Genomic DNA, 26,366 nt, shown 5'->3' with positions numbered 1-26,366 from the left:
TATTCCGTTGTCACTAAAATAAACACCATCGTTCCACATGCCTACCTAATGACTTGCCGCACTTGTGTATTAATGTTTTGTAATTCATAAGTGCACACATCCCTCTATACAATGAATTCTGACATTTCTATCTATTTTTCTGCTTAAGTGGGCATATTCACATTTTCCCACATTGTACTTCATTGGCCAAATACCAAGTAATCATTCAGTTACCAGTGATATACTAGACAGTCATTAAGCAGATGTTAATTAACGCAAAAGCAAAATACCCTAGGATTAAATGCCAGGCTCCGATGATCAAGGGGATCCACTACAGATGGATATGGCTCAAAAATGACTACTTTTCTGGGAGATTCCAGAGCAGATCGGCACATGGACACTAGCAAATCCACCACCTGCAATAACAGAAAACAATCAATTGGAAGTGTGGTCAGTGAGATAGGACCAAGCTTATTAGGCACATACAGGGTATGCTCTTTGTGTGGTTTACTGTACCCAAAAGCAATATGCATCCAGATTTCAGATGAGGTTCTAAAGCAGAACTACCAACTCCAAAATGATCACAATTGTTTGTAATCACAAATAGCTATTATTAAGTTCAATATGTAGCATTATTTGCTCACTTTAGCTCAGTTGATAGGGCTTTTACTTCTGTGGTAAATATTTCTTGCTCAGTGGTAGGGATCTTGTGGTGCAATGTTGGTGCTATACCTCTAAGCTAGGAGGCCTTGTTGTGTTTGGACATGACCAATTTCAGTATTTTACAGGTACAAACAGTGCTGAACATTGTGCAGTCATCAGTGGGCATTATAATTTTGACCTTATGATGCAGGGACAAATCATTGGTGAAGCAGCTGAAGATGGTTGTGCCTAGGACATTCACTGAAGAACTCCTGGAGATATGTCCTCGAGTTAAGATGACTGACTTTTTTTATTCGTTCATGGGATGAGGGTGTCACTGGCTAAGCCAGCATTTATTGCTCATCCCCATTTGCCCAGAGAGGAGTTAAGAGTCAAACACATTGCTGAGAGTCTGGAGTCACATGTAGGCCAGACCAGGTAAGGATGGCAGATTCCATCACTAAAGGACAGAACCAGAAGGATTTTTCCTGACAATCGGTATGGATTCATGGTCATCATTAATATCATAATCCCAGGTTTTTTTTATCAAATTCAAACTCTACCATCTGCCATGGTGGGACGATGACCTCTAAGAACCACAACCTTTGTGCCAGGTAGGACAAATCAGTGGAGAATTTTCCCCTGATTCCCACTTAATATTGCTAAAGTTCCTTGATGCCACACTCAGGTTAAATGTGACCTGGAAATCAAGGGCAGTTACTCTCACTTCCTCTCTCGAGTTCAGATCCAAGCGATATATCCAAGAAATATATGGCCCTGACTGAACTCAAAGTAGCATCAGTGACTTAATCTCGAATGTCAAATGTGTTAACAATCCTGGGATTTGGTTAAGCTGCAGAAACATTCCAAGCAGGAGGCTATTTCAACTGTTCTGGTAACAAAAGAGCCATCCTAATTCCACTTTCCAGCTCTTGGTCTGCAGCTTTATAGGTTACACTACAAGTTCATATCCAAATATTATTAAGATACCAAGTATTCAAAGTTAGCAATTTCTTACCAAAGGTCTCAGATGTGATATCGACAGCCATTGACATCAAAGCTATATTTGACTGAGTGTGGAGCCATAGCAAAACTTGAATCAATGGGATCGGGGGCAAACTGTCTGCCAGGCTAGTACGGTGGCTCAGTGGTTAGCACTGCTGTCTCACAGTGCCAGAGACCTGGGTTTGAATCCAGCCTCTGGTGACTCCACTCCTGTGTAGAGTTTGCACATTCTCCCTGTGTCTGCATGGGTTTCCTCTGCGTGGTCATGTTTTCTCCCACAGTCCAAAGATGTGCAGTTTAGGTGGTTAGGCCATGTTAAATTGTCCATACTGTCTCGGGAAATGCAGGCTAAGTGAGTTAGCCTTATTAAATGCAGTGTTAGAGTAGGGTCTGGGTCTGGGCTGATGTTGACTCAATGAGCAAAAGTCTTTCCCTGCACTGGTCAGAGTCATACCTGACACAAAGGAAGATAGCTGTGGTTGTTGGTGGTCAGCTCCAAGACATCTCTGCAAGAGTTCCTTAGGGCTAACCATCTTCAGCTGCTTCATCAATAACTTTCTCTCTACCATAAGGTCAGAAATGGGTAGGTTCACTAATGCTTGCACAATGTTCAGCACCATTCACTATCTTCTGGTAGTGAAACAGTCCATGTTCAAATCCAACAAGATTTGGACAATATCCATGCTTGGGCTGGCAAGTGGCAAGTAACACTGATGCCAGGCAATGACAATCTCCAATAAGAGACAATCTAACCACTACCCCTGACATTCAATTGTGTTACCATCACTGAATTCCCCCACGATCAACATCCTGGGGTTGCTATTGATCAGAAACTCAACTTGTCCAGCCATATGGTGCATCACTGGACATCAGAGTGCATCTGGGAAAATTAACAAACCATGAAATTCACAACTAATCATGAAGGAATTGAACAAACAGTGAATTTCACAACTAATCTTGGAGGAACTATTGGGCGAAGTTGACAGCACAGAATCAGATAAGTTAATTGTTGTTTTACGTCTGTCCAAGAGAAAGGCTGCAGTAGTGAGAATGGTGGATTCTTTCTTGATTATATGTTTTTGGAGATAAGTCTCTTGATTAAACTTCAAATATAAGCCATAGCTATTAATTTAACCTGGGGCAGTGTTTGTAGAGGAATAAGATGGTGTTATTTTCTGGGTCTGTAGATTGTGAAGGAGCAAAAATGGCCTTTGCAGTGATATGTACTTCTTGTCAGATGTGGGAGTTTAAAGAGAGCTTAAGGGTTACTGCGGATTATACCTGCCATAAATGCTGCTGGATGTGAATCTTATCAGATCAAGTGGATTGGTTGGAGAGACAGACAGAAGTGATAAGGAATTTGCAAAAGCAACAGTATGTGATGGATGGCAGTTATAGGAAGGGGGGAAAGTCTCAGACACAGTCACGTAGATGGGTTGACTCCAGGAAGGGTAAGAGAGGTAGGCAGCTAGTGCAGGAGTTTTTATGAATATACTCATTTCAAACAGATATGCTGTTTTGGAAAATGTAGGGGGTGATGGATTCTCAGGGGGATGTAGCACGAACAGCCAAATTTCTGGTATTGAGACTGGCTCTCATGCAACGAGGGGTATGTCGGCTTCCAAGAGATCAATTGTGTTAGGGGATTCTGTAGTCAGAGGTACAGACAGATGTTTCTGTGGCCAGCAGAGAAAAAGCAGAATGGTGTACTGTTTCCCTGGTGCCAGGATCAAGGATGTCTCAGAGAGGGTGCAGAATGTTCTCACGGGGAAGAGGGGCCAGCAGGAGATCATTGTCCACATTGGAACCAATGACATAGGAAGGGAAAAGGTTGAAACTCTGAAGGGAGATTACAGAGTCAGGCAGAAATTTAAAAAGGAGGTCCTCAAGGGTAGTAATTTCTGGATTACTCTCAGTGCTGTGAGCTAGTGAGGACAGGAATAGGAGGATAGAGCAGATGAATGCATGGCTAAGGAACTGGTGTATGGGAGAAGGATTCACATTTCTCAATCATTAGAATCTCTTTTGGGGTAGAAGTGACCTGTACAAGAAGGACGGATTGCACCTAAATTGGAAGTGAACTAATATACTGGCAGGGAAATTTGCTAGAACTGCTTGGGAGGATTTAAACTAGTAAGGTGTGTGTGTGTGTGGGGGGGGGGGGGGGGGGGGGGGGGGAGGAGGGGAGGGGGGATTCAGGGAGATAGTGAGGAAAGAGATCGATCTGAGAACAGAAGTGAGTCAAACAGTCAGGGCAAGCAGGGACAAGGTAGGACTAATCAATTGAACTGCATTTATTTCAATGCAAGAGGCCTAACAGATGAACTCAGGGCATGGTTAGGAACGTGGGACTGGGATATCATAGCAATTACGGAAACATGGCTCAGAGATGGGCACGACTGGCAACTTAATGTTCCAGCTTACAAATGCTACAGGAAGGATAGAAAGGGAGGTAAGAGAGGAGGGGGTGTGGCATTTTTGATAAGGGATTGCATGACAGCTGTGCTGAGGGAGAATATTCCTGGAAATACATCCAGGGAAGTTATTTGGGTGGAACTGAGAAATAAGATAGGGATGATCACCTTATTGGGATTGTATTTTAGACCCCCCCCAATAGTCAGAGGAAAATTGAGAAACAAACTTGTAAGGAGATCTCAGCTATCTGTAAGAATAATAGGATAGTGATGGCAGGGGATTTTAACTTTCCAAATATCGACTGGGACTGCCATAGTGTTAAAGGTTTAGAAGGAGATGAATTTCTTTAGTGTGTACAAGACAATTGTCAGATTCAGCATATGGATGTACCTACTAGAGAAGGTGCAAAATTTGACCTATTCTTGGGAAATAAGGCAGGGCAGGTGACTGAGGTGTCAGTGGGGGAGCACTTTGGGGCCAGCGACCATAATTCTATTTGTTTTCAAATAGTGATGGAAAAGGATAGACCAGATTTAAAAGTTGAAGTTCTAAATTGGAGAAAGGCCAATTTTGATGGTATTAGGCAAGAACTTTCAAAAGCTGATTAGAGGCAGATGTTCGTAGGTAAAGGGACGGCTGGAAAATGGGAAGCCTTCAGAAACGAGATAACAAGAATCCAAAGAAATTTTTTTCCTGTCTGGGTGAAAGGAAAGGCTGGTAGCTATAGGGAATGCTGGATGACTAAACAAATTGAGGGTTTGGTTAAGAAAAAGAAGGAAGCATATGTCAGGTACAGACAGGGTAGATTGAGTGAATCCTGAGAAGAGTATAAAGGAAGTAGGAGTATATTTAAGAGGGAAATCAGGAGGGCAAAACGGGGACATGAGATAGCTTTGGCAAATAGAATTAAGGAACATCCAAAAGGTTTTTACAAATATATTAAGGACAAAAGGGTAACAAGGGAGAGAATAGGGCCCCTCAAAGATCAGCAAGGTGGCTTTTGTGTGGAGCCACAGAAAATGGGGGAGATACTAAATGAATATTTTGCATCAGTATTTACTGTGGAAAAGGATATGGAAGATATAGACTGTTGGGAAATAGATGGTGACATCTTGCAAAATGTCCAGATTACAGAAGAGGAAGTGCTGGATGTCTTGAAATGGTTAAAGGTGGATAAATCCCCAGGACCTGATCAGGTGTACCCGAGAACTCTGTGGAAACTAGAGAAGTGATTGCTGGGCCTTTTCCTGAGATATTTGAATCATCGATAGTCACAGGTGAGGTGCCGGAAGACTGGAGGTTGGCAAACGTGGTGCCACTGTTTAAGAAGGGCGGTAAAGACAAGCCAGGGAACTATAGACCGGTGAGCCTGACCTCGGTGGTGGGCATGTTGGAGGGAATCCTGAGGGATAGGATGTACATGTATTTGGAAAGGCAAGGACTGATTCGGGATAGTCAACATGGCTTTGTGCATGGGAAATCATGTCTCACAAACTTGATTGAGTTTTTTGAAGAAGTAACAAAGTGGATTGATGAGTGCAGAGCAGAAAATGTGATCTATATGGACTACAGTAAGGCGTTCGACAAGGTTCCCCATGAGAGACTGATTAGCGAGGTTAGCTCTCATGGAATACAAGGAGAACTAGCCATTTGGATAGAGAACTGGCTCAAAGTTAGAAGACAGAGGGTGGTGGTGAAGGGTTGTTTTTCAGACTGGAGGCCTGTGACCAGTGGAATGCCATAAGGATCGGTGCTGCGTCCTCACTTTTTGTCATTTAAATGAATGATTTGGATGCGAGCATAAGAGGTACAGTTAGTAAGTTTGCAGATGACACCAAAATTGGAGGTGTAGTGCACAGCGAAGAAGGTTACCTCAGATTACAACAGGATCTTGAACAAATGGGCCAATGGCTGAGAAGTGGCAAATGGAGTTTAATTCAGATAAATGCGAGGTGCTGCATTTTGGGAAAGCAAATCAGGGCAGGACTTATACACTTAATGGTAAGGTTCTAGGGAGTGTTGCTGAACAAAGAGACCTTGGAGTGCAGGTTCATAGCTCCTTGAAAATGGAGTCACAACTAGGATAGTGAAGGAGGTGTTTGGAATGTTTTCCTTTATTGGTTGGAGTATTGTGTACAGGAGTTGGGAGGGCATGTTGCGGCTGTACAGGACATTGGTTAGGCCACTGTTGGAACATTGCATGCAATTCTGGTCTCCTTCCTATCGGAAAGATGTTGTGAAACTTGAAAGGGTTCAGAAATGATCTATAAGGATGTTGCCAGGGTTGGAGGAGCTGAGCTACAGGGAGAGACTGAACAGGCTGGGGCTGTTTTCCCTGGAGCGTCGGAGGCTGAGGGGTGACCTTATAGAGGTTTATACATTTATGAGGGGCATTCGAAGGATAAATAGGCAAAGTCTTTTCCCTGGGGTCAGGAAGTCCAGAACTAGACAGCATAGGTTTAGGGTGAGAGGGGAAAGATATAAAAGAGACCTGAGGGTCAACTTTTTCACACACAGGGTGGTACGTGTATGGAATGAGTTGCCAGAAGATGTGGTGGAGACTGGTACAATTGCAACATTTAAGAGGTATCTAGATGGGTAAATGAATAGGAAGGGTTTGGAGGGATATGGGCCGGGTGCCTGCAGTTGGGATGAGATTTGGTTGCGATAACTGGTCAGCATGGACAGGTTGGACCGAAGGGTCTGTTTCCATGCTGTACATCTCTATGACTCTATATAAACACAGCAGCTACAACAGCAGGTCAGAGGGTAGAAATGGGCGGCACAGTGGCACAGTGGTTAGCATTGCTGCTCCACAGCGCCAGAAACCTGGGTTCAATTCCCGCCTCAGGTGACTCTCTGTGTGGCGTTTGGACATTCTCCCCGTGTCTGCGTGGTTTCCTCCGGATGCTCCCGTTTCTTCCCACAATCTAAAAACATGCAGGTTAGGTGCATTGGCCATGCTAAATTACCTGTAGTGTTAGGTGAAGGGGTAAATGTTGGGGCATGGGTCTGGGTGGGTTGCGCTTTGGCAGGTCAGTGTGGACTTGTTGGGCTGAAGGGCCTGTTTCCATACTTTAAGTAATCTAATCTAATCTAAATACTATGGCGAATAATTCACCTTCTGACTCCCTAAAGCCTGTTCATCATTTACACTGGCAGCAAGAAGAGTGGAGGAGTCTTAGACTAGAGAGCATAGGTTTAAGGTGCAATGGAAAAGCTTTAAAAGGGACCAAAGGGGTAACTTTTCATGCAGAGGGTGTGGCGTGTATGGAATAGCTGCCACAGGAAGTCATGGAGGCTGGTACAATTACGACATTTAAAAGGCATCTGGGTAGATACATTTATCTGGAGATGTTCAGAGGCATATGGGCCCAATGCTGGCAAAAGGGCTTAGGTCAGATTGGTCTGTCTGGTTGTCACAATGAATTCGACTGAAGGGTCTGTTTCCGTGTTTATGACTCAAAATTTAATGAAAAAACATATTACTTACACAGAGAACAAATACTGAATTCTTAACTGTGGAGGGAATTAGGTTTTCTGGTGCGTGAGTCATAAGAAGTTAATATTCAGGTATAGCCTATAATCAAGCAGCCTACTGGGATTCCTGTCTTTATTATGACAGCACTTAAGCATAAAAGTTAGGATGTTCTGTTTCAGAGAATTGATGGTACCACATCATGAATACTGTGTGCAGTTTTGGTCTCCTTATTTCAGGAACGATTGTAAATGCATTGCACCTAAGTTAAAGGAGATTTATGTGATTGATACTGGGAATGAGTGAATTGTTGCCTGAGGAATGATTGGAGAGGGGTGAGGTTGTTTTCACTGGAGTTTCACTGGGTGAGTTGATTCAAGTGTATAAGAATGTTCTGGACAAGTTAGATATGGAAATTATGTTTCCTGTTTGGGTGAGTCAAGAACTAGGGTGCACTGTTTTAAAAGTAGGGTTTGCTCTTTCAGGACAGAGATGAGAGAAATTTTTCTTTCACAGGATTTTGCAATTTTGGAACTCTGCCTCTGAAGGCAGTGGAGGCAGTGTCATTGACTATTTTAAATACAGAGACATATATATTCTCGTTAAGCAGAGGAAGCATAGGTTGTAGCAATATGTGACAATTTGGAATTAAAACAAATGGAGAAGCCATGATCTTATTGAACGGCAGAGCACATTCAAGGGGCTAAGTGAATTATTTCTGCTCCTATTTCTACTGTTTGTAAATTTGTAGCCTGTAAATTTCAGTCTCATACTAGACCACGCACTTATGAATTAGAGCATTAAAAATACTTATTGAAGCACTTTAGGATTACTGTTCTTATTTTACTCATGTAATAGACATGGTTAGAAGCTAAAGGAATACTGAATTCTAAAATTAAAACAAAACAAACTTTACACCAAAAAAAAAAGACAACTTTTAAAATAATTTGATTCTTCTTGGCTTGATTAGATTTAAGCTGAAAATGTGTTGCTGGTCAGGCAGCATCCAAGGAGCAGGAGATTCAACGTTTCGGGCATAAGCCCTTCTTCAGGAATGAGGAGAGTGTGCCAAGCAGGCTAAGATAAAAGGTAGGGAGGAGGGACTTGGGGGAGGGGTGATGGAGATGTGATAGGTGGAAGCAGGTCAAGGTGAGGGTGATAGGCCGGAGTGGGGTGGGGGCGGAGAGGTCAGGAAGAAGATTGCAGGTTAGGAAGGCGGTGCTGAGTTCGAGGGATTTGACTGAGACAAGGTGGGGGGAGGGGAAATGAGGAAACTGGAGAAATCAGAGTTCATCCCTTGTGGTTGGAGGGTTCCTGGAGGGGAGGCGTGGGGTGCTGGTGGTGGTGGTAGTGGTCACATGTGCATTGAGTCTGCTGCGCCATTCAATTAGGGTTTTATGTTTCTCAACCCCATTCTCCAACCTTCTCCCTGTAATCTGTAATACCATAACCAATCAAGAAGCTATGTATCTCTGTCCTAAATACAATCAGACTTTGCCACAGAGGGCTGTGGAGGCCATGAGTTCCTAGCTGAAGAAATTCCTCCTCAACTCTGTTCTAAAGAATCATCCCTTCACTCTGAGGCTGTTCCTTGGGTCCTAGTCTCTCCTAATAGTGGAAACATCTTCTCCATGTCCACACTATCAAGGCCTCTCAGTATTCTGTAAGTTTCAATGATGTGCCCTCATCCTTCTGAACTCCATCATGTCCTTGGTGGAGTGGGAGGGGGAGTTAAAGTGTTGAGCCACTGGGTGATTGGGTTGGTTGGTCCGGGTGTCCCAGAGGTATTCTATGAAATGTTCCGCAAATAGACGGCCTGTCTCCCAATATAGAAGAGGCCACATCGGGTGCAGCGGATCAATAGATGATGTGTGTGGAGGTGCAGGTGAATTTGTGGCGGATATGGAAGTATCCCTTGGGGCCTTGAAGAGAAGTAAGGGAGGAGGTGTGGGCGCAAGTTTTGCATTTCCTGCGGTTGCACGGGAAGGTGCCGGGAGTGGAGGTTGGGTTGGTCGGGGGTGTGGACCTGACGAAGGACTCACGGCGGGAGTGGTCTTTTCGGAACGCTGATAGGGCAGGGGAGGGAAATATATCCCTGGTGGTGGGGTCCGTTTGGAGGTGGCAGAAATGACGGCGGATGATACGCTGTATATGGAGGTTGGTGGGGTGGTAGGTGAGAACCAGTGGGGTTCTGTCCTGGTGGCGGTTGGAGGACTGGGTTGCATGGGTAAAAGAAATGATCAAATGTTCCAAGCTGCCTCATTCTCCCCTAACAACACGTTCATTGTAATCATCAATCACTTTGATCTGTGGAGTAAAGATCTGGCTATTTAACATTTGTGTACCTGTGCCCCTGTTGCAATTTCATCTGCAGCTTCATTCATTACACCCAAAGTCTGGAATGCAAATACGCACAGCTCTCGCTCGCATACTGTGGGCTGCAATAAAGAAAACAGTATAATTAGTGTATAAACAAAATTTGAGCACATTACAAAGAATATAAACACACTGATTAAATAAGTTCTTTAAGAGAAATGACAAATGATTTAATTGGACTTAACAAAGCCTACATTTCCTCAGGTCCTCACATAAATATAAGGGAGGTGCTTGCTCAGGTTCTGCTTGCTACAGTTTGTGCAGTAACATATACAATTAGTTGTTTAAACCTAATTATGAATAGAAGAAAATACTCCTTTAAGAGACTTTTAAATATCAATTTGTTTCAGTTGCTAAATAGGGTAGAAAAAAAACTTATTATGTTTAAATTTTCTGAGGTCGCTTCTCATGCCCACTTTGAGGACATAAACATTGTGCAGTCCGGCACTCCAGTAAGGATTGAACTGACAAGAAGTAGACTTTTTCTAGCCTAGTGGAGGGAGATGGGGGGGAAGTTTGTAGGTGAGCATGCCAGGATGATTCGCAAGGAGAGTGTGGAATGGCTGTCTGATATATCCCCACCACCTGGGGACATTTCCCTGATGCAGACATGGTGACAGACTGGCTGTTTGCTGAATGGAGGCAGGCATCCAGTTAGAGGCAAGTTACACAATGCTGTCGTTTTGCAGTCCCTGGAGGGGAGGGGTGGGGTGCTGGTGGTGGTGGTAGTGGTCACATGTGCATTGAGTCTGCTGCGCCATTCAATTAGGGTTTTATGTTTCTCAACCCCATTCTCCAACCTTCTCCCTGTAATCTGTAATACCATAACCAATCAAGAAGCTATGTATCTCTGTCCTAAATACAATCAGACTTTGCCACAGAGGGCTGTGGAGGCCATGAGTTCCTGGCTGAAGAAATTCCTCTTCAACTCTGTTCTAAAGAATCATCCCTTCACTCTGAGGCTGTTCCTTGGGTCCTAGTCTCTCCTAATAGTGGAAACATCTTCTCCATGTCCACACTATCAAGGCCTCTCAGTATTCTGTAAGTTTCAATGATGTGCCCTCATTCTTCTGGCCTCCATCAAATACAGCCCCAGAGTCCTTAGCTGCTCTTCATATGATAAATCCTTCATCCCTGGTATCATTCTTGTAAACCATCTCTGGACACCCTCCAATACCAGCACATCCTTCTTTAGGTATGGAGTCTACAACTACTCACAATATTCCAAACGTGATCTGACCAGAGCCTCAGCAGTACATCTCTGCTCTTGTATTCTCACCCTCTTGAATTAATGCAAACATTGCATTTGCCTTCCTAACAGCTAACTGAACCTGCATGTCAAAATATAAGGGAATCCTGACCTAGGACTCTCAAGTCCTTTTCAGATTTCTGAAGCTGTTACCATTTAGAAATTAGACTATGCCTCTAATCTACTACCAAAATGCGTAACCTCACACTTTCCCACATTGTATTCCGTTTGCCACTTCTTAGCTCACTCTTCTAGCCTGTCCAAGTCCTTCTGCAGCCTCCCTGCTTCCTTCACACGATCTGTCTCTCTGCCTATCATTGCATCATCTGCAAAATTAGTAACTATGCCCTCAGTTCCTTCCTCCAGATTGTTAATGAATAATGTAAATATTTGTGGTCCCAACATGACCCTGTGGAACTCCACAGGTCACTGGCTGCCATTCTGAAAAAACTCCTTTATCTCTGCTCTCTGCATTCTGCCAGTCAGCCAATCCTCTGTCCATGCCCCTGATTTATTTAGCAGCTTCCTGTGCAGCACCTTGTCAAAGGCCTTCTGAAAATCTAAATGTCCACTCACTCTCCTTTTCTAACTTGCTGATTAGCTCCTCAGTTAGTTCTAACAGATTTGTCAGGCATGACCTCCCCTTGATGAAGAGTGGTGCTGGAAAAGCACAGCAGGTCAAGCAGCATCCGAGGAGCAGGAAAATCAACATTTCTGGCAAAGGCCCTTCATCAGGATTGAGGCTGGGAGCCTCGGAGGTGGAGAGATAAATGGGAGGGGGCGTGGGGCTGGGTGTAAGGTAGCTGAAAGTGCAATCTGTGGTTGGAAGTGGAGTGAAGGTGATAGGTCAGAGAGGAGGGTGGAGCAGATAGGTGGGAGGAAGATTGACAGGTGGGATAGGTCATGAGGACAGTGCTGATCTGGAAGGCTGGAACTGAGATAAGGTTGGGGGGAGGGGAAATTAGAAAACTGTTGAAGTCCACATTGATGCCATGGGGTTGAAGGGTTCCAAGGCGAAAGATGAGGTGTTCTTCCTCCAGCCGTCAGGTGGTGAGGGAGTGGCAATGGAGGAGGCCCAGGACCTGCATGTCCTCAGCAGAATGGGAAGGGGAGTTGAAATGTTCGACCGCGGGGTGGTGGGATTGATTGGTGTGGGTGTCCTGGAGGCGTAATCTGAAGCGCTCTAACAGTAGGTGTTCAATCTCTCCAATATAGAGGAGACTGCATCGGGAGCAACGGAGACAGTAAGTGACATGTGTTCCCGATGATGAGCTTTTGCCCAAAACGTTGATTTTCCTGCTCCTTGGATGCTGCCTAACCTGTTGTGCTTTTCCAGTATCTTGACTCTAATCTCCAGCATCAGCAGTACCCATTTTCCCCTTGATTGAGCCATGCTGACTCAGCTGTATTTTACCAACTATGATCAAATGGTGGAACAGACCTAAAAGGCTGAAGGGCCTATTTCTGCTTCTATAACTTATGAGCTAAACACTCTACACCTTTGTAATGAGAAAGGGAGGAGGAAGAGCAACAAAGGGATTGGGAGGAGGGGGATGTTGAAGACTCAGATGTAGTCAGGATACCCGTAGATGAAATGTACTTAACTAGGATTGCACAAGTGATGAGTGATACAGCCGTATTCAGCTGATCTGAGCCAGTGCTTGCACCCCATGCACCTAATGTCACCATTGTGGCCATTCCCAGCACAAAGCAGTTCTACAGTTAACAATGTATCCTTCTTACTGATGCCTACTGGTCATCTGCTGATCTTACTTTACAATTTCCCTCAAGGATGAAGGCAACTTTGGAGGCAACAAATAATAATAGGGATGATGGACAATGAAGCTATGAAATAAAATGTGTGGTGCATAAATGTTGACATTAAAAGTGACAATATATCACTTTTAAACATCTTGATGCGGAAAACATAATGCATTTCTCTTCCTTTTCCTTTAATGATAAATGAAAACATCCCTGTGCCTTTGACAGAGTTTCACAGACTTATTTCTCCTGTCCATACTAACATTGTTGAATTAATGTAAAATCCCAGCTGGTTCACTGATGGCCCTTAGGGAAGGAAACCTGCCATTCTTAGCCTAAGAGTCCACAGCCTTGTCAACATGGTTCACTCTTTACTTCCCCCTGTAGTGACTTAGCAAGTTATTTAATGTATTAAAAATGCACTTTTGCTGCAGATGTTCAAGATGAAGTGTCATCATCATCTTCCCTTGGCAACTATGGACAGGTAATGACACCAACACCTAATGATTATATAAAAAACAAAAGTGAAAACATCCCTGCCCTGAACTACAAACATTGTGAGGGAATCAGTGTTGTATTTGGAGCATATGGAAGTACATGCTACTCATTTTCTGCATCCAGTTCCAACTGTTTCCAGACTTACATAACAGACAGAGGTGGGTTCAGGTGTACATCAGAGTTTTGCTGATTTATTGTAGAAAGTGGGAGTTAGATTTCATAATATTTGCTCATTTTCATTTGATAAATTATATTACCAATCTCTCTCCCAAATAACAGCCTTACCCCAGAAATATCCATCTACTCAAACAGGTCTTGGAAAGTAGTCATGTAAAAGCTCAAAAGCATTACATGCAATGCCAGAAGTATCCAGCAGTTGGCAGCATTAGCAAATTAACAGCAACCATTCAACAATCTACATAAATGCCAAGAAGTTATACAACTCAACATATTAAATGTTAATTTAATTGACAGATTTTGCACATTAAGCATGTATAAAAGATAGAGTTTGTTGACTCTAAGATGGCTGTCAGATTTTTTTTGCCATTCTAACTTCAAGTTTTAGAATCATAGAGTGCAGACGAGGCCCTTTAGCCCATCTAGTCAGCACCTACAAAAAAAACTACTCTAAATTTAAATGCCTCATAACTTTCCAGCTCTCAGCCTACCACCTTGTCAAGTCTCTGGAAGTTGATAGCATGAATTACAAAGGGACACAAGTAGTTGCTCCTGAGGACTTTTCTAATTATCACGGTTACTTCAAGAATAATGAGAACACCTTTCAAATATGAATACAATGCTTGTCAAACACGAGATAACACAAAAAGGTCAGCCACGATCTTAATGAATGGTGGAGCAGGCTCGAGGGGGTCAGATGGCATGACTCCTGCTCCTATTTCTTACGTTCTTAGGTTCTTATAGACTCAACTGACATCTTCATTGGGACAGAATGCAAACTTACCTTATGAAGGAACAAACAAAAGTAAATTTTAAAAAATGTATTCACTTGTGGGACATGGGCATCGCTGGCTGGTCAACAGTTATTACTCATCCCTAATTATCCTTGAGCAGGTGGTGGTGAGCTGCCTTCTTGAAATGGTTAACCAAATCATATTTAGAATTTAGAATTTGTAGCCCCTAAAGGGCACCGTAACAAAAACAAGTCAGAGAGGAAACTTAAAAATTTAAAGCATCAGTTTGGGAAAATCCTTCATACCACTTTTAAATAAAACAATAATTACATTAGACAGTCCTTGTCAGGACACGGTAACAAAAACAAACCAAACAGTCGACAGAAACTTATAGAACTGGAACTGAAACTTATCACAACTAAATCAAAATATCATTATCTGAGGTGACAATGCACTAGCCCCAGTAATGCCCACTAGTTCTTAAAGCTCTCTACTCTGCCAGTGAATGGGCATGCAACTTCTCGATGGATGTGCGAGTGTAGACATAACCATGGAAGAGGGGGAGGCTCAGTGCTGGCCACTTTGACCAAGCCCTGGAACAGGCACACGCAGAGGTGAGTTATCTCTTTAAAGCTTTCTTGAACTCTGCAGTTTTTGACACAGGTAGCCTGACTGGAGTCTCTTCAACCATTCTTGCATTATCACCTCCTTAATCATAGAATCCTGATAGTGTAGCAATAAGCCTTTCAGCCAAACAAGTCCACACTAACCCTCCGAAGAATACCACCAAAATTAAAGAACACTGTGCAGAAGCGGCACTGTGGCACAGTGATTAGCACTGCTGCCTCACTGCTGCCTCACGGTTCAATTCCCACCTCAAGTAAATGTCTATGTGGAGTTTGTACATTCTCCCCGTGTCTGCGTAGGTTTCCTCCAGATGATCTGGTTTCCTCCCACAATCCAAAGATGTGCAGGTTAGGTGAATTGGCCACGCTAAATTGCCTGTAGTGTTAGGTGAAGAGGTAAATGTAGGGGATTGGGTCTGGGTGGGTCCCTCTTCGGAGGGTCGGTGTGGACTTGGTGGGGCGAAGGGCCCGTCATGTCTTACCATCAGGTCTTTGTGGTTAGTTGGTATTCACGTATCCTGGTGGCTAGTTATCTGCCTGTTTGTGCAATGTTTATTACAGTCCTTGCAAGTAATCTAAGCCTTTAAGACTCTGAACAATGTGAGCTATGGTAAGATTTGTGGCAGAATCACATATCTCAATGTATGTGAGTTTGCTTGCTGAGCTGGAAGGTTCAGTTTCAGATATTTCATCACCATATAAGTAACATCATCTGGTGACGCATCTGGTGAAGCACTGGTGTTATGTTCCAATTTCTATTTATGTTTTTATGTTTCTTTGGGATGGTGGTGTCATTTCTGGTTCTTTTTCTCAGAGGATGATAGAAAGGGTCCAAATCAATGTGTTTGTTGATAGAGTTCCGGTTGAGATGCCATGTTTCCATGAATTCTTGTGCATGTCTCTGTTTGGCTTGTCCTAGGATGGATGTGTTGTCGCAGTCAATGTGGTGTCCTTCCTCGTCTGTATGTAAGGATACTAGTGATAGTGGGTCATGTCTTTTTGTGGTTAGTTGGTGTTCATGTATCCTGGTGGCTAGTTACCTGCCTGATTGTGCAATGCTTATTACAGTCCTTGCGAGATATTTTGTAAATGATGTTCATTTTGCTCAATGTTGGGGAAATCTCACTCAATCTTTGATGCGTTGTAAGCAATGAGGTGGGTTTCTCACTTGGCAGCAAAGAGTTGCCAGTTAAGGAAATAATAGCTTGTTAAATGCCTTATTAATGCCACAACTTGTCTCATTAATACTCAGCTTCCTAAATGACCAAATGTACGAAACAAGTTGGACACCAAGCAATTTCAAGATGAAAGTCAGAATCACAGCCTGGCGACCTAAGCTTCCTGTTTGCTCCAAAGGATATCCATGTTGGGCACTGACATCTCAGGGTACACTTATATGCAGCTCACGTTCATAGTCATTGACATCTGACATATGCCAGTCTCTAAGAACCCTCGAGGCATATCTCCAATCCTGGTATATTATGCTTCTGCACTGCAGTGCTATACCAGCAACCATCATTGAGATGCTGTTGCAAAAATATTGTATGCCCATGAACTGGACCAGGCTGCATCTCTCAGCTCTTCACTTACCATCAAAACACTCATTCACACTGAGATTATTCACAGGATGCTCACAGAGTCCCTGACTTGCACTGTGCTTTGCTCCCTCAGTCAGAGCTACCAGGCTCATGTTCCTTCTCTCTTGCCTAACTGTTTAGCACAGGCTCAAAGATTAGAAGCTTGTTATGATTGTCAGGAGCCCTCAGTCAAGTTACGGAAGATGGATTCACCCAAGTGGTCCGAGCACTGTAAATCACAGGCAGCCTCTATTACTAATCCAGAGGCATGGATTAGTATCCAGAGGCATAGAAATCACGTGACACCAGATTATAGTCCAACAGGTTTATTTGAAATCATAAGCTTTCAGAACGCCGATCCTTCAAATAAACCTGTTGGGCTATAATTTGTTGTGTGACTTCTGACCTTATCCACCCTATAATCTTGTTGTCCTGGTGTGGGTTGCTTTTGTCCTGGAATGATGAAGAGGTAGCTATTAAGGAGGATGAATGTGGGTGGCAGTGCTGTTTGTTTTTGTGGGGAGATGTCTTGAGTGAGTGAGTGGTCAGCACGGAGAACATGCAGGATTTACGGTTAGAGAGGTTGGGGTGGATAAAAAAAGAGCGAGGGAAGATGTTGCAGGTAATAGTGAAGGTGGTCGATCATGAGCCTTTGTGGGAGGTGGGTACAGCAGCAGAGATAGAGTGAGCGTGAGGAATTGGAGCAGAGATGGTGGCACTTGTACTGGTCAAGTGGAGAAAGTCAATGACTTACTTTTCTACATTGCTGTGTATTCCTCCAGGTGGCTGAGGCTGTTGACCTGGGTAAAAAATGAGGTCTGCAGATGCTGGAGATCACAGCTGAAAATGTGTTGCTGGTTAAAGCACAGCAGGCCAGGCAGCATCTCAGGAATAGAGAATTCGACATTTCGAGCATAAGCCCTTCATCAGGAATGAGAGAGAGTAGCCAAGCAGGCTAAGATAAAAGGTAGGGAGGAGGGACTTGGGGGAGGGGCGATGGAGGTGGGATAGGTGGAAGGAGGTCAAGGTGAAGGTGATAGGCCAGAGTGGGGTGGGGGCGGAGAGGTCAGTAAGGAGATTGCAGGTTAGGAGGGCGGTGCTGAGTTGAGGGAACCGACTGAGACAAGGTGGGGGGAGGGGAAATGAGGAAACTGGAGAAATCTGAATTCATACCTTGTGGTTGGAGGGTTCCCAGGCGGAAGATGAGGCGCTCCTCCTCCAGCCGTCGTGTTGTTATGTTCTGCTGGTGGAGGAGTCCAAGGACCTGCATGTCCTCGGTGGAGTGGGAGGGAGAGTTAAAGTGTTGAGCCACGGGGTGGTTGGGTTGGTTGGTCCGGGCGGCCCAGAGGTGTTCTCTGAAGCGTTCCGCAAGTAAGCGGCCTGTCTCCCCAATATAGAGGAGGCCACATCGGGTGCAGCGGATGCAATAGATGATGTGTGTGGAGGTACAGGTGAACTTGTGGCGGATATGGAAGTATCCCTTGGGGCCTTGCAGGGAAGTGAGTGTGGAGGTGTGGGCGCAAGTTTTACATTTCCTGCGGTTGCAGGGGAAGGTGCCGGGGGTGGAGGTTGGGTTGGTGGGGGGTGTGGATCTGACGAGGGAGTCACGAAGGGAGTGGTCCTTGCGGAACGCTGATAGGGGAGGGGAGGGAAATATATCCTTGGTGGTGGGGTCCGTTTGGAGGTGGCGGAAATGGCGGCGGATGATACGTTGTATGCGCAGGTTGGTGGGGTGGTAGGTGAGAACCAGTGGGGTTCTGTCTTGGTGGCGGTTGGAGGAGCGGGGCTCAAGGGCGGAGGAGCAGGAAGTGGAGGAGATGCGGTGGAGGGCATCGTCGATCACGTCTGGGGGGAATCTGCGGTCCTTGAAGAAGGAGGCCATCTGGGCTGTGCGGTGTTGGAACTGGTCCTCCTGGGAGCAGATGCGGCGGAGACGAAGGAATTGGGAATATGGGATGGAGTTTTTGCAGGGGGCAGGGTGGGAGGAGGTGTAGTCCAGGTAGCTGTGGGAGTCAGTCGGTTTATAGTAGATGTCTGTGTTGAGTCGGTCGCCCGAGATAGAGATGGAAAGGTCTAGGAAGGGGAGGGAGGAGTCTGAGACAGTCCAGGTGAATTTCAGGTCGGGATGGAAGGTGTTAGTAAAGTTGATGAACTGTTCAACCTCCTCGTGGGAGCACGAGGCAGCGCCGATACAGTCATCGATGTAGTGGAGGAAAAGGTGGGGGGTGGTGCCAGTGTAGTTGCGGAAGATGGACTGTTCCACATATCCTACGAAGAGGCAGGCATAGCTGGGGCCCATGCGGGTGCCCATGGCAACTCCTTTAGTTTGGAGGAAGTGGGAGGATTGAAAAGAGAAGTTATTCAGGGTGAGGACCAGTTCAGTCAGTCGAAGGAGGGTGTCAGTGGAAGGGTACTGGTTGGTGCGGCGGGAAAGGAAGAAGCGGAGGGCTTTGAGTCCTTCGTGATGGGGGATGGAGGTGTACAGGGACTGGATGTCCATAGTGAAAATAAGGCGTTGGGGACCGGGGAAGCGAAAATCCTGGAGGAGGTGGAGGGCGTGGGTGGTGTCCCGAACGTAGGTGGGGAGTTCTTGGACTAAAGGGGACAGGACCGTGTCGAGGTATTGGGAGATGAGTTCGGTGGGGCAGGAGCAGGCTGAGACAATGGGTCGGCCGGGGCAGGCAGGTTTGTGGATTTTGGGCAGGAGGTAGAAACGGGCGGTGCGGGGTTGTGTGACTATGAGGTTGGAGGCGGTGGATGGGAGATCCCCTGAGGTGATGAGGTCATGGATGGTCTGGGAGATGATGGTTTGGTGGTGGGAGGTGGGGTCGTGGTCAAGGGGGCGATAAGAGGAGGCGTCCGCGAGCTGGCGTTTGGCCTCAGCGGTATAAAGGTCAGTGCGCCAAACTACCACCGCGCCTCCCTTGTCTGCGGGTTTGATGGTGAGGTTGGGATTGGAGCGGAGGGAGTGCATGGATGGTCTGGGAGATGATGGTTTGGTGGTGGGATCGTGGTCAAATGGATGGTCTGGGAGATGATGGTTTGGTGGTGGGATGGATGGTCTGGGAGATGATGGTTTGGTGGTGGGTGGATGGTCTGGGAGATGATGGTTTGGTGGTGGGTGGATGGTCTGGGAGATGATGGTTTTGATCTGGGTGCTAACCTCAGACTAGGCTGGTATGGTCTGGTGCCACAGCCTCCTCTGCTGATCCTCGGCAAAGGGACAGTTTCATGTTTGCACTACTCCATCCAGCAGGACCACCAGGTCCCTGTTCACAAAGTAGGGTGCCAGTATTCCCCTGTCTACCATGCCTGCTGCAAATATCAGGAACTACACAGTGCAGCTCTGGATTGACAGTGTTTGACTGGGTGCAAAATGGGCTTTTAAAGATTACACGGTGGTGGGGGAGGAATGCTGGTCTTTATCTGATAGCTGGTGAGTGGTGAGTTCTTTCTGTGAACATGCATGGGATAGAATTGGATGTGAGAGGCACTTTTGGGACAGGGTAGTTAGTTAATGTGGAGAGTTGGTAATTGACTGAGAAGTCTCACTGGGCTTTGCAGCAAAAATGCTTCCAAAAACTCTCAGTGAAAAAATGCACAAGTTTCAGCATTCTGTCTTTCTTGAACTTTCTTGAACATGAGCAAAACCAATGTAGTGTACAAAATCCCAGGCAAGGACTGCACAAAACACTACACAGAACAAAGAGGAAGAGAGGTAACGATCTGCATCCATGAACACCAACTAGCCACAAAACGACACGACCAGCTATCCTTAGCAGCCACACACGCAGATGACAAGCAACATGAATTTGACTGGGTCAACACTACTATTATAGGACAAGCCAAACAGAGAACAGCCAGGGAATTCCTAGAGGCATGGCACTCATCCACAGATTCAATCAATAAGCACATCGATCTGGACCCAATATACCGGCCACTGCAATGGACAGCTAGAACTGACAACCGGAAGCGACAGATTCAAACCACTACAAATGCTGGAGGAAAGATCACAGAAGCGCTTCACAGGAGGCTCCCAAGCACTAAGGATATCACTGAGACAGGGGACGAAACGTCTGCAACACAAATTCCAAGCTCGGTGAACAGTACCACTACAATGAGCACACGAGCTACAAATCTTCTCACAAACCTACTTGAACTTTGGCGTCTCATTATCTCCCCTGCTCTCTTCACCTCAGCATTAGTGGCCAGGCTTTTAGCCGTCCAGGCATGAAACTCTGGCATTCTGCTAAAGTCTCTACATGCCTTTTATTAAAGCAAACATTTGACCAACGAATCACGTCATTCATCCTGTTATTTATTTTTATTGCTCATTCTCAACCACTGTCTGACTGAACATCTGTGAAGCATTTTCGGATATGTGAACATTTTTCTGATAAATAAAAAACGTGCAAAGACATTCTACAGATTGCAGACACTCATTGCATGCTACCCTAATGCAAATTTTATTGAATATGTTAAGATTTCAGGTCATCTTGTCACCTTTGTAAAATACAAGTAGATCATCCTCCAGTGTCATTTTCTACACTGAAACTGCATACTGAATGTCACAATTGGATATTGCTTTGCGCTTGTTAAATAAGTTGGACTCCGGAGAAAGACCATGTCGTTTATATTCTTAGCAGCATTTGTAACTATGGAATTTTCAGGACTGTTGAAATAAATATATTAATGGACTATGACCAGAAATAATATTATGTACTCATATGTCTCTGATGTCCACTCTTATAAGTCTTATTGATACCATTCATGCATGACTAGTCTAAGCCATTCGGATGGCAAATGCATGCTGTTTTCTTTTACCCTGACTGAAGTTAGTTTCTCTCCAGTTCCTCACCATTGACTACGAGTGGAAAGTATGCATATGGTATCATGTGATAACTAGTTTCAGTTTGACTCTGATGCTCCTCATTAAGAATAGCCTGTGAACACTCAGATATACACTTATAGAAACAGCATGTGGGTACAATATATGGGAGTTTAAGATCTGTCAATCTTTCTCTTCAAAAAGGTGTGTGCCTTCAGGACCAAACATTTCTGGCAGAGGGGCTGCTGTTACGTTTACTTCTCAATTTTCAAGCCAATTACCAAAGTTTAAACACCTTGCATATCCTGACTTAGTTTCCCAGAGACCTGAATTTTTCCAGCTTTCATGAATGCTTTTGTTGGTTTTGTTTCATAGGGTAGTTATGGTAGGGGATTTTAACTTTCCAAACATCGACTGGGACTGCCATAGTGTTAAAGGTTTAGATGGAGAGGAATTTCTTAAGTGTGTACAAGACAATTTTCTGATTCAGTATGTAGATGGACCTACTAGAGAAGGTGCAAAACTTGATCTACTCTTGGGAAATAAGGCAAGGCAGGTGACTGAGGTGTCAGTGGGGGAGCACTTTGGGGACAGCGACCATAATTCTATTTGTTTTAAAATAGTGATGGAAAAGGATAGACCAGATCTAAAAGTTGAAGTTCTAAATTGGAGAAAGGCCAATTTTGATGGTATTAGGCAAGAACTTTCAAAAGCTGATTGGAGGCAGATGTTCTCAGGTAAAGGGATGGCTGGAAAATGGGAAGCCTTCAGAAATGAGATAACAAGAATCCAGAGAAAGTATATTCCTGTCAGGGTGAAAGGGAAGGCTGGGAGGTATAGGAAATGCTGGATGACTAAAGAAATTGAGGGTTTGGTTAAGAAAAAGAAAGAAGCATATGTCAGGTACAGACAGGATAGACCGAGTGAATCCTTAGAAGAGTATAAAGGAAGTATAAGAGGGAAATCAGGAGGGCAAAGCGGGGACATGAGATAGCTTTGGCAAATAGAATTAAGGAGCATCCAAAGGGTTTTTACAAATATATTAAGGATAAAAGGGTAACTAGGGAGAGAATAGGGTCCCTCAAAGATCAGCAAGGCAGCCTTTGTGTGGAGCCACAGAAAATGGGGGAGATACTAAATGAATATTTTGCATCAGTATTTACTGTGGAAAAGGATATGGAAGATATAGACCGTTGGGAAATAGATGGTGACATCTTGCAAAATGTCCATATTACAGAGGAGGAAGTGCTGAATGTCTTGAAACGGTTAAATCCCCAGGACCTGATCAGGTGTACCCAAGAACTCTGTGGGAAGCTAGAGAAGTGATTGCTGGGCCTCTTGCTGAGATATTTGTAACATCGATAGTCACAGGTGAGATGCCAGAAGACTGGAAGTTGGCAAATATGGTGCCACTGTTTAAGAAGGGCGGTAAAGACAAGCCAGCGAACTATAGGCCAATGAGCCTGACCTTGGTGGTGGGCAAGGATGGAATCCTGAGGGACAGGATGTACATGTATTTGGAAAGGCAAGGACTGATTCGGGATAGTCAACATGGCTTTGTGGGTGGGAAATCATGTCTCACAAACTTGATTGAGTTTTTTGAAGAAATAACAAAGAAGATTGATAAGTGCAGAGCACTAGATCTGATCTATACGGACTTCAGTAAGGCAGATTATGGGAGACTGATTAGTGAGGTTAGATCTCATGGAATACAGGGAGAACTAACCATTTGGATACAGAACTGACTCAAAGGTAGAAGACAGAGGGTGGTGGTGGAGGGTTGTTTTTCAGTCTGGAGGCCTGTGACCAGTGGAATGCCACAAGGATCGGTGCTGGGCCCTCTACTTTTTGTCATTTAAATGAATGATTTGGATGTGAGCATAAGAGGTACAGTTAGTAAGTTTGCAGATGACACCAAAATTGGAGGTGTAGTGCATAGCGAAGAGGATTACCTCAGATTACAACAGGACCTGGACCAGATGGCGATGGGCTGAGAAGTGGCAGATGGAGTTTAATTCAGATAGATGCGAGGTGCTGCATTTTGGGAAAGCAAATCTTAGCGGGACTTATACACTTAATGGTAAGGTCCTAGGGAGTGTTGCTGAACAAGAGACCTTGGAGTGCAGGTTCATAGCTTCTTGAAAGTGGAGTCGCAGGTGGATAGGATAGTGAAGAAGGTGTTTGGTATGCTTTCCTTTATTGGTCAGAGTATTGAGTACAGGAGTTGGGAGGTCATATTGCAGCTGTACAGGACATTTGTGAGGCCACTGTTGGAATATTGCATACAATTCTGGTCTCCTTCCTATCGGAAAGATGTTGTGAAACATGAAAGTGTTCAGAAAAGATTTCCAATGGTGTTGCCAGAGTTGGAGGATCTGAGCTACAGGGAGAGGCTGAACAGGCTGCGGCTGTTTTCCCTGGAGCATCGGAAGCTGAGGAGTGACCCTATAGAGGTTTACAAAATTATGAGGGGCATGAATAGGATAAATAGATAAAGTCTTTTCCCCGGGGTCGGGGAGTCCAGAACTAGAGGGCATAGGTTTAGGGTGAGAGGGGAAAGATATAAAAGAGACCTAAGGGACAACTTTTTCATGCAGAGGGTGGTACGTGTATGGATTGAGCTGCCAGAGGATGTGGTGGAGACTGGTACAATTGCAACATTTAAGAAGCATTTGGATGGGTATATGAATAGGAAGGGTTTAGAGGTATATGGGCTGGGTGCTGGCAGGTGGGACTAGATTGGGCTGGGATATCTAGTCAGTATGGACAGGCTGGACCGAAGGGTCTGTTTCCATGCTGTACATCTCTATGACTCTAAATGTCCGGTGTTGCTTAATGTAGCATTATGTTTGCTTACACCAACATTATCCAACTTCATCTATTTTTATACCATCTCACAGAAAATAATGAATGGGTAACCATTGGCATTTTAATAGTCTAACATGCATAGCTCAAACACTACAAGACAGCATGAACTATATTGTATTATTATTGACTGCTTTACTGAATCTGGAAAATGGCCTGACTGAAGTGTTTAAAAAAAAACACTGCACATTGCCCAGTGCAATTAATGTGTAATCTCCTCTTCTGGCTCTCTCTGACATGTACAGAATGTTATTTGGTCATATTCACAAGTCATTGGTACTGCTTCATTATCATAGCAAGATACTGCATGGTTCAGGGAGTGACTTATTATTTACAACAAGCTCGCTCACTAGCATTACAAGCACCAGTGACTATTATTTTGCTTGAGTGAAGGTTTGCCTTAAACACTTTGACATCGATTAGACATAGCAGATTGCTATTCTCATTTTACAGGAAGCACACCTCTGATCACCATCTGAGCAAATGAGGAGAAAGAAATGCTTGATGTCTCAGGCTAAAACTCAACTGCTAGTTTAATGGCAGTGTGAAGGTGGTTCGGGTGTATATCCAGACCATGCAGATAATATAATTCCTGAGTCAGGTTTTGATCTATCTTCGCTTGAAACTATGCCACCATTCCTACAATGTCTCTGGGTCAAACTCCTGCCTGACAGCACCGTGGATGTACACAAACACCATGGACTGCAGCAGTTCAAGAAGGCAGCTCAATAGGAACATAGAAAACAGGGACATAAGTAGGCTATTCAGCACTTTGAGTCTGCTCTGCCATTCAACCTGGCTATGGCTGATCATACAACTCAGTATCTTTTTAGATTAGATTCCCTACAGTGTGGAAACAGGCCATTCGGCCCAATAAGTCCATACCAACCCTTCAAAGAGCAATTCACCCAGACCCATCTCCCTCCGACTAATGCATCTAACACTATGGGCAATTTAGCATGGCCAATCCATTTGACCTGTCCATCTTTGGAAAAAGTGAGGACTGCTGATGCTGGAGGCCAGAGTCAAAAAGTGTGGCACTGAAAAAGCACAGCAGGTCAGGCAGCATCCGAGCAGCAGGAGAATTGGCGCTTTGGGCATAAGTTCCTCATCAGGACATTCCTGGTGAAGGTTAGGTAGGGAATGTTAGGCAGGGACTGTTAGGAGTTTGACTCAGCAACAGTGAAGGAACAGTAATGTAATTACACGTCAGAATGGGATGTGACTTTGGGGGCAACTTGCCGATACTGGTGTTCCCAAGTTTCTGCCTTTGCCCTTCTGGGTGGTAGACATTCTGGGTTTGGAAGGTGTTATACACTTGCTGAGTTTACTGAAACACATCTTGTAGATGGTGCTCTGATGCCACAGTCAGTAATGGAGGGAGTAAAATATTTGTAGTGGTTGATGGGACGCCAATCTAGCACGTTGTTTTGACCTGAAGGTGTTGATCTTCTTAGACCATAAGACATAGGAGTGGAAGTAAGGCCATTCGGCCCATTGAGTCCACTCTGCCATTCAATCATGGCTGATGGGCATTTCAACTCCACTTACCCACATTCTCCCCGTAGCCCTTAATTCCTTGTGACATCAAGAATTTATCAATCTCTGCCTTGAAGACATTTAGCATCCCAGCCTCCGCTACACTCTGCGGCAATGAATTCCACAAGCCCACCACTCTCTGGCTGAAGAAATGTCTCTGTATTTCTGTTCTGAATTGACCCCCTCTAATTCTAAGGCTGTGTCCACAGGTCCTAGTCTCCTCGCCTAACGGAAACAATTTCCTAGCGTCCACCCTTTCCAAGCCATGTATTATCTTGTAAGTTTCTATTAAGTCTCCCCTTAATCTTCTAAACTCCAATCAATACAATTCCAGGATCCTCAGCTGTTTCTCGTATGTTAGACCAACCATTCCAGGGATCATCCGTGTGAATCTCCGCTGGACACGCTCCAGTGCCAGTATGTCCTACCTGAGGTGTGGGGACCAAAACTGGACACAGTACTCCAAATGGGGCCGAACAGGAGCTTTATAAAGTCTCAGTAGCACAACGGTGCTTCTTGAGTGCAGTCGGCTCAGGGTTTGGATTAGCTACACTTATCTATACAAGTTGAGAGTATTTCATCACGCCCCTAATTGTGCCTTGTGAATGGTGCTTTGT

At 44.7% G+C, this 26,366-nt stretch overlaps 1 protein-coding gene across 2 annotated transcripts in view; it reads right to left on the bottom strand.

Annotated features, from left to right (window-relative positions):
• The window catches only part of parp8 (poly (ADP-ribose) polymerase family, member 8), a 370,564-nt gene that overhangs the window by 38,518 nt on the left and 305,680 nt on the right, over nt 1-26,366 (bottom strand). The window contains exons 15-16 of one of the 2 annotated variants that reach the window (XM_060829923.1): nt 9,865-9,957; nt 270-395 (exon numbers count right to left, since the gene is read on the bottom strand). In XM_060829923.1, the coding sequence (XP_060685906.1) occupies nt 270-395; nt 9,865-9,957 (219 nt within the window). The remainder of the gene's footprint in view (nt 1-269; nt 396-9,864; nt 9,958-26,366) is intronic. The other variant, XM_060829934.1, reaches the window with a different exon arrangement.

This window comes from Hemiscyllium ocellatum, chromosome 1 (genome assembly GCF_020745735.1).
Source record: "Hemiscyllium ocellatum isolate sHemOce1 chromosome 1, sHemOce1.pat.X.cur, whole genome shotgun sequence".
NCBI lineage: Eukaryota > Metazoa > Chordata > Chondrichthyes > Orectolobiformes > Hemiscylliidae > Hemiscyllium > Hemiscyllium ocellatum.
This window is presented reverse-complemented; position numbering and strand designations above follow the sequence as displayed.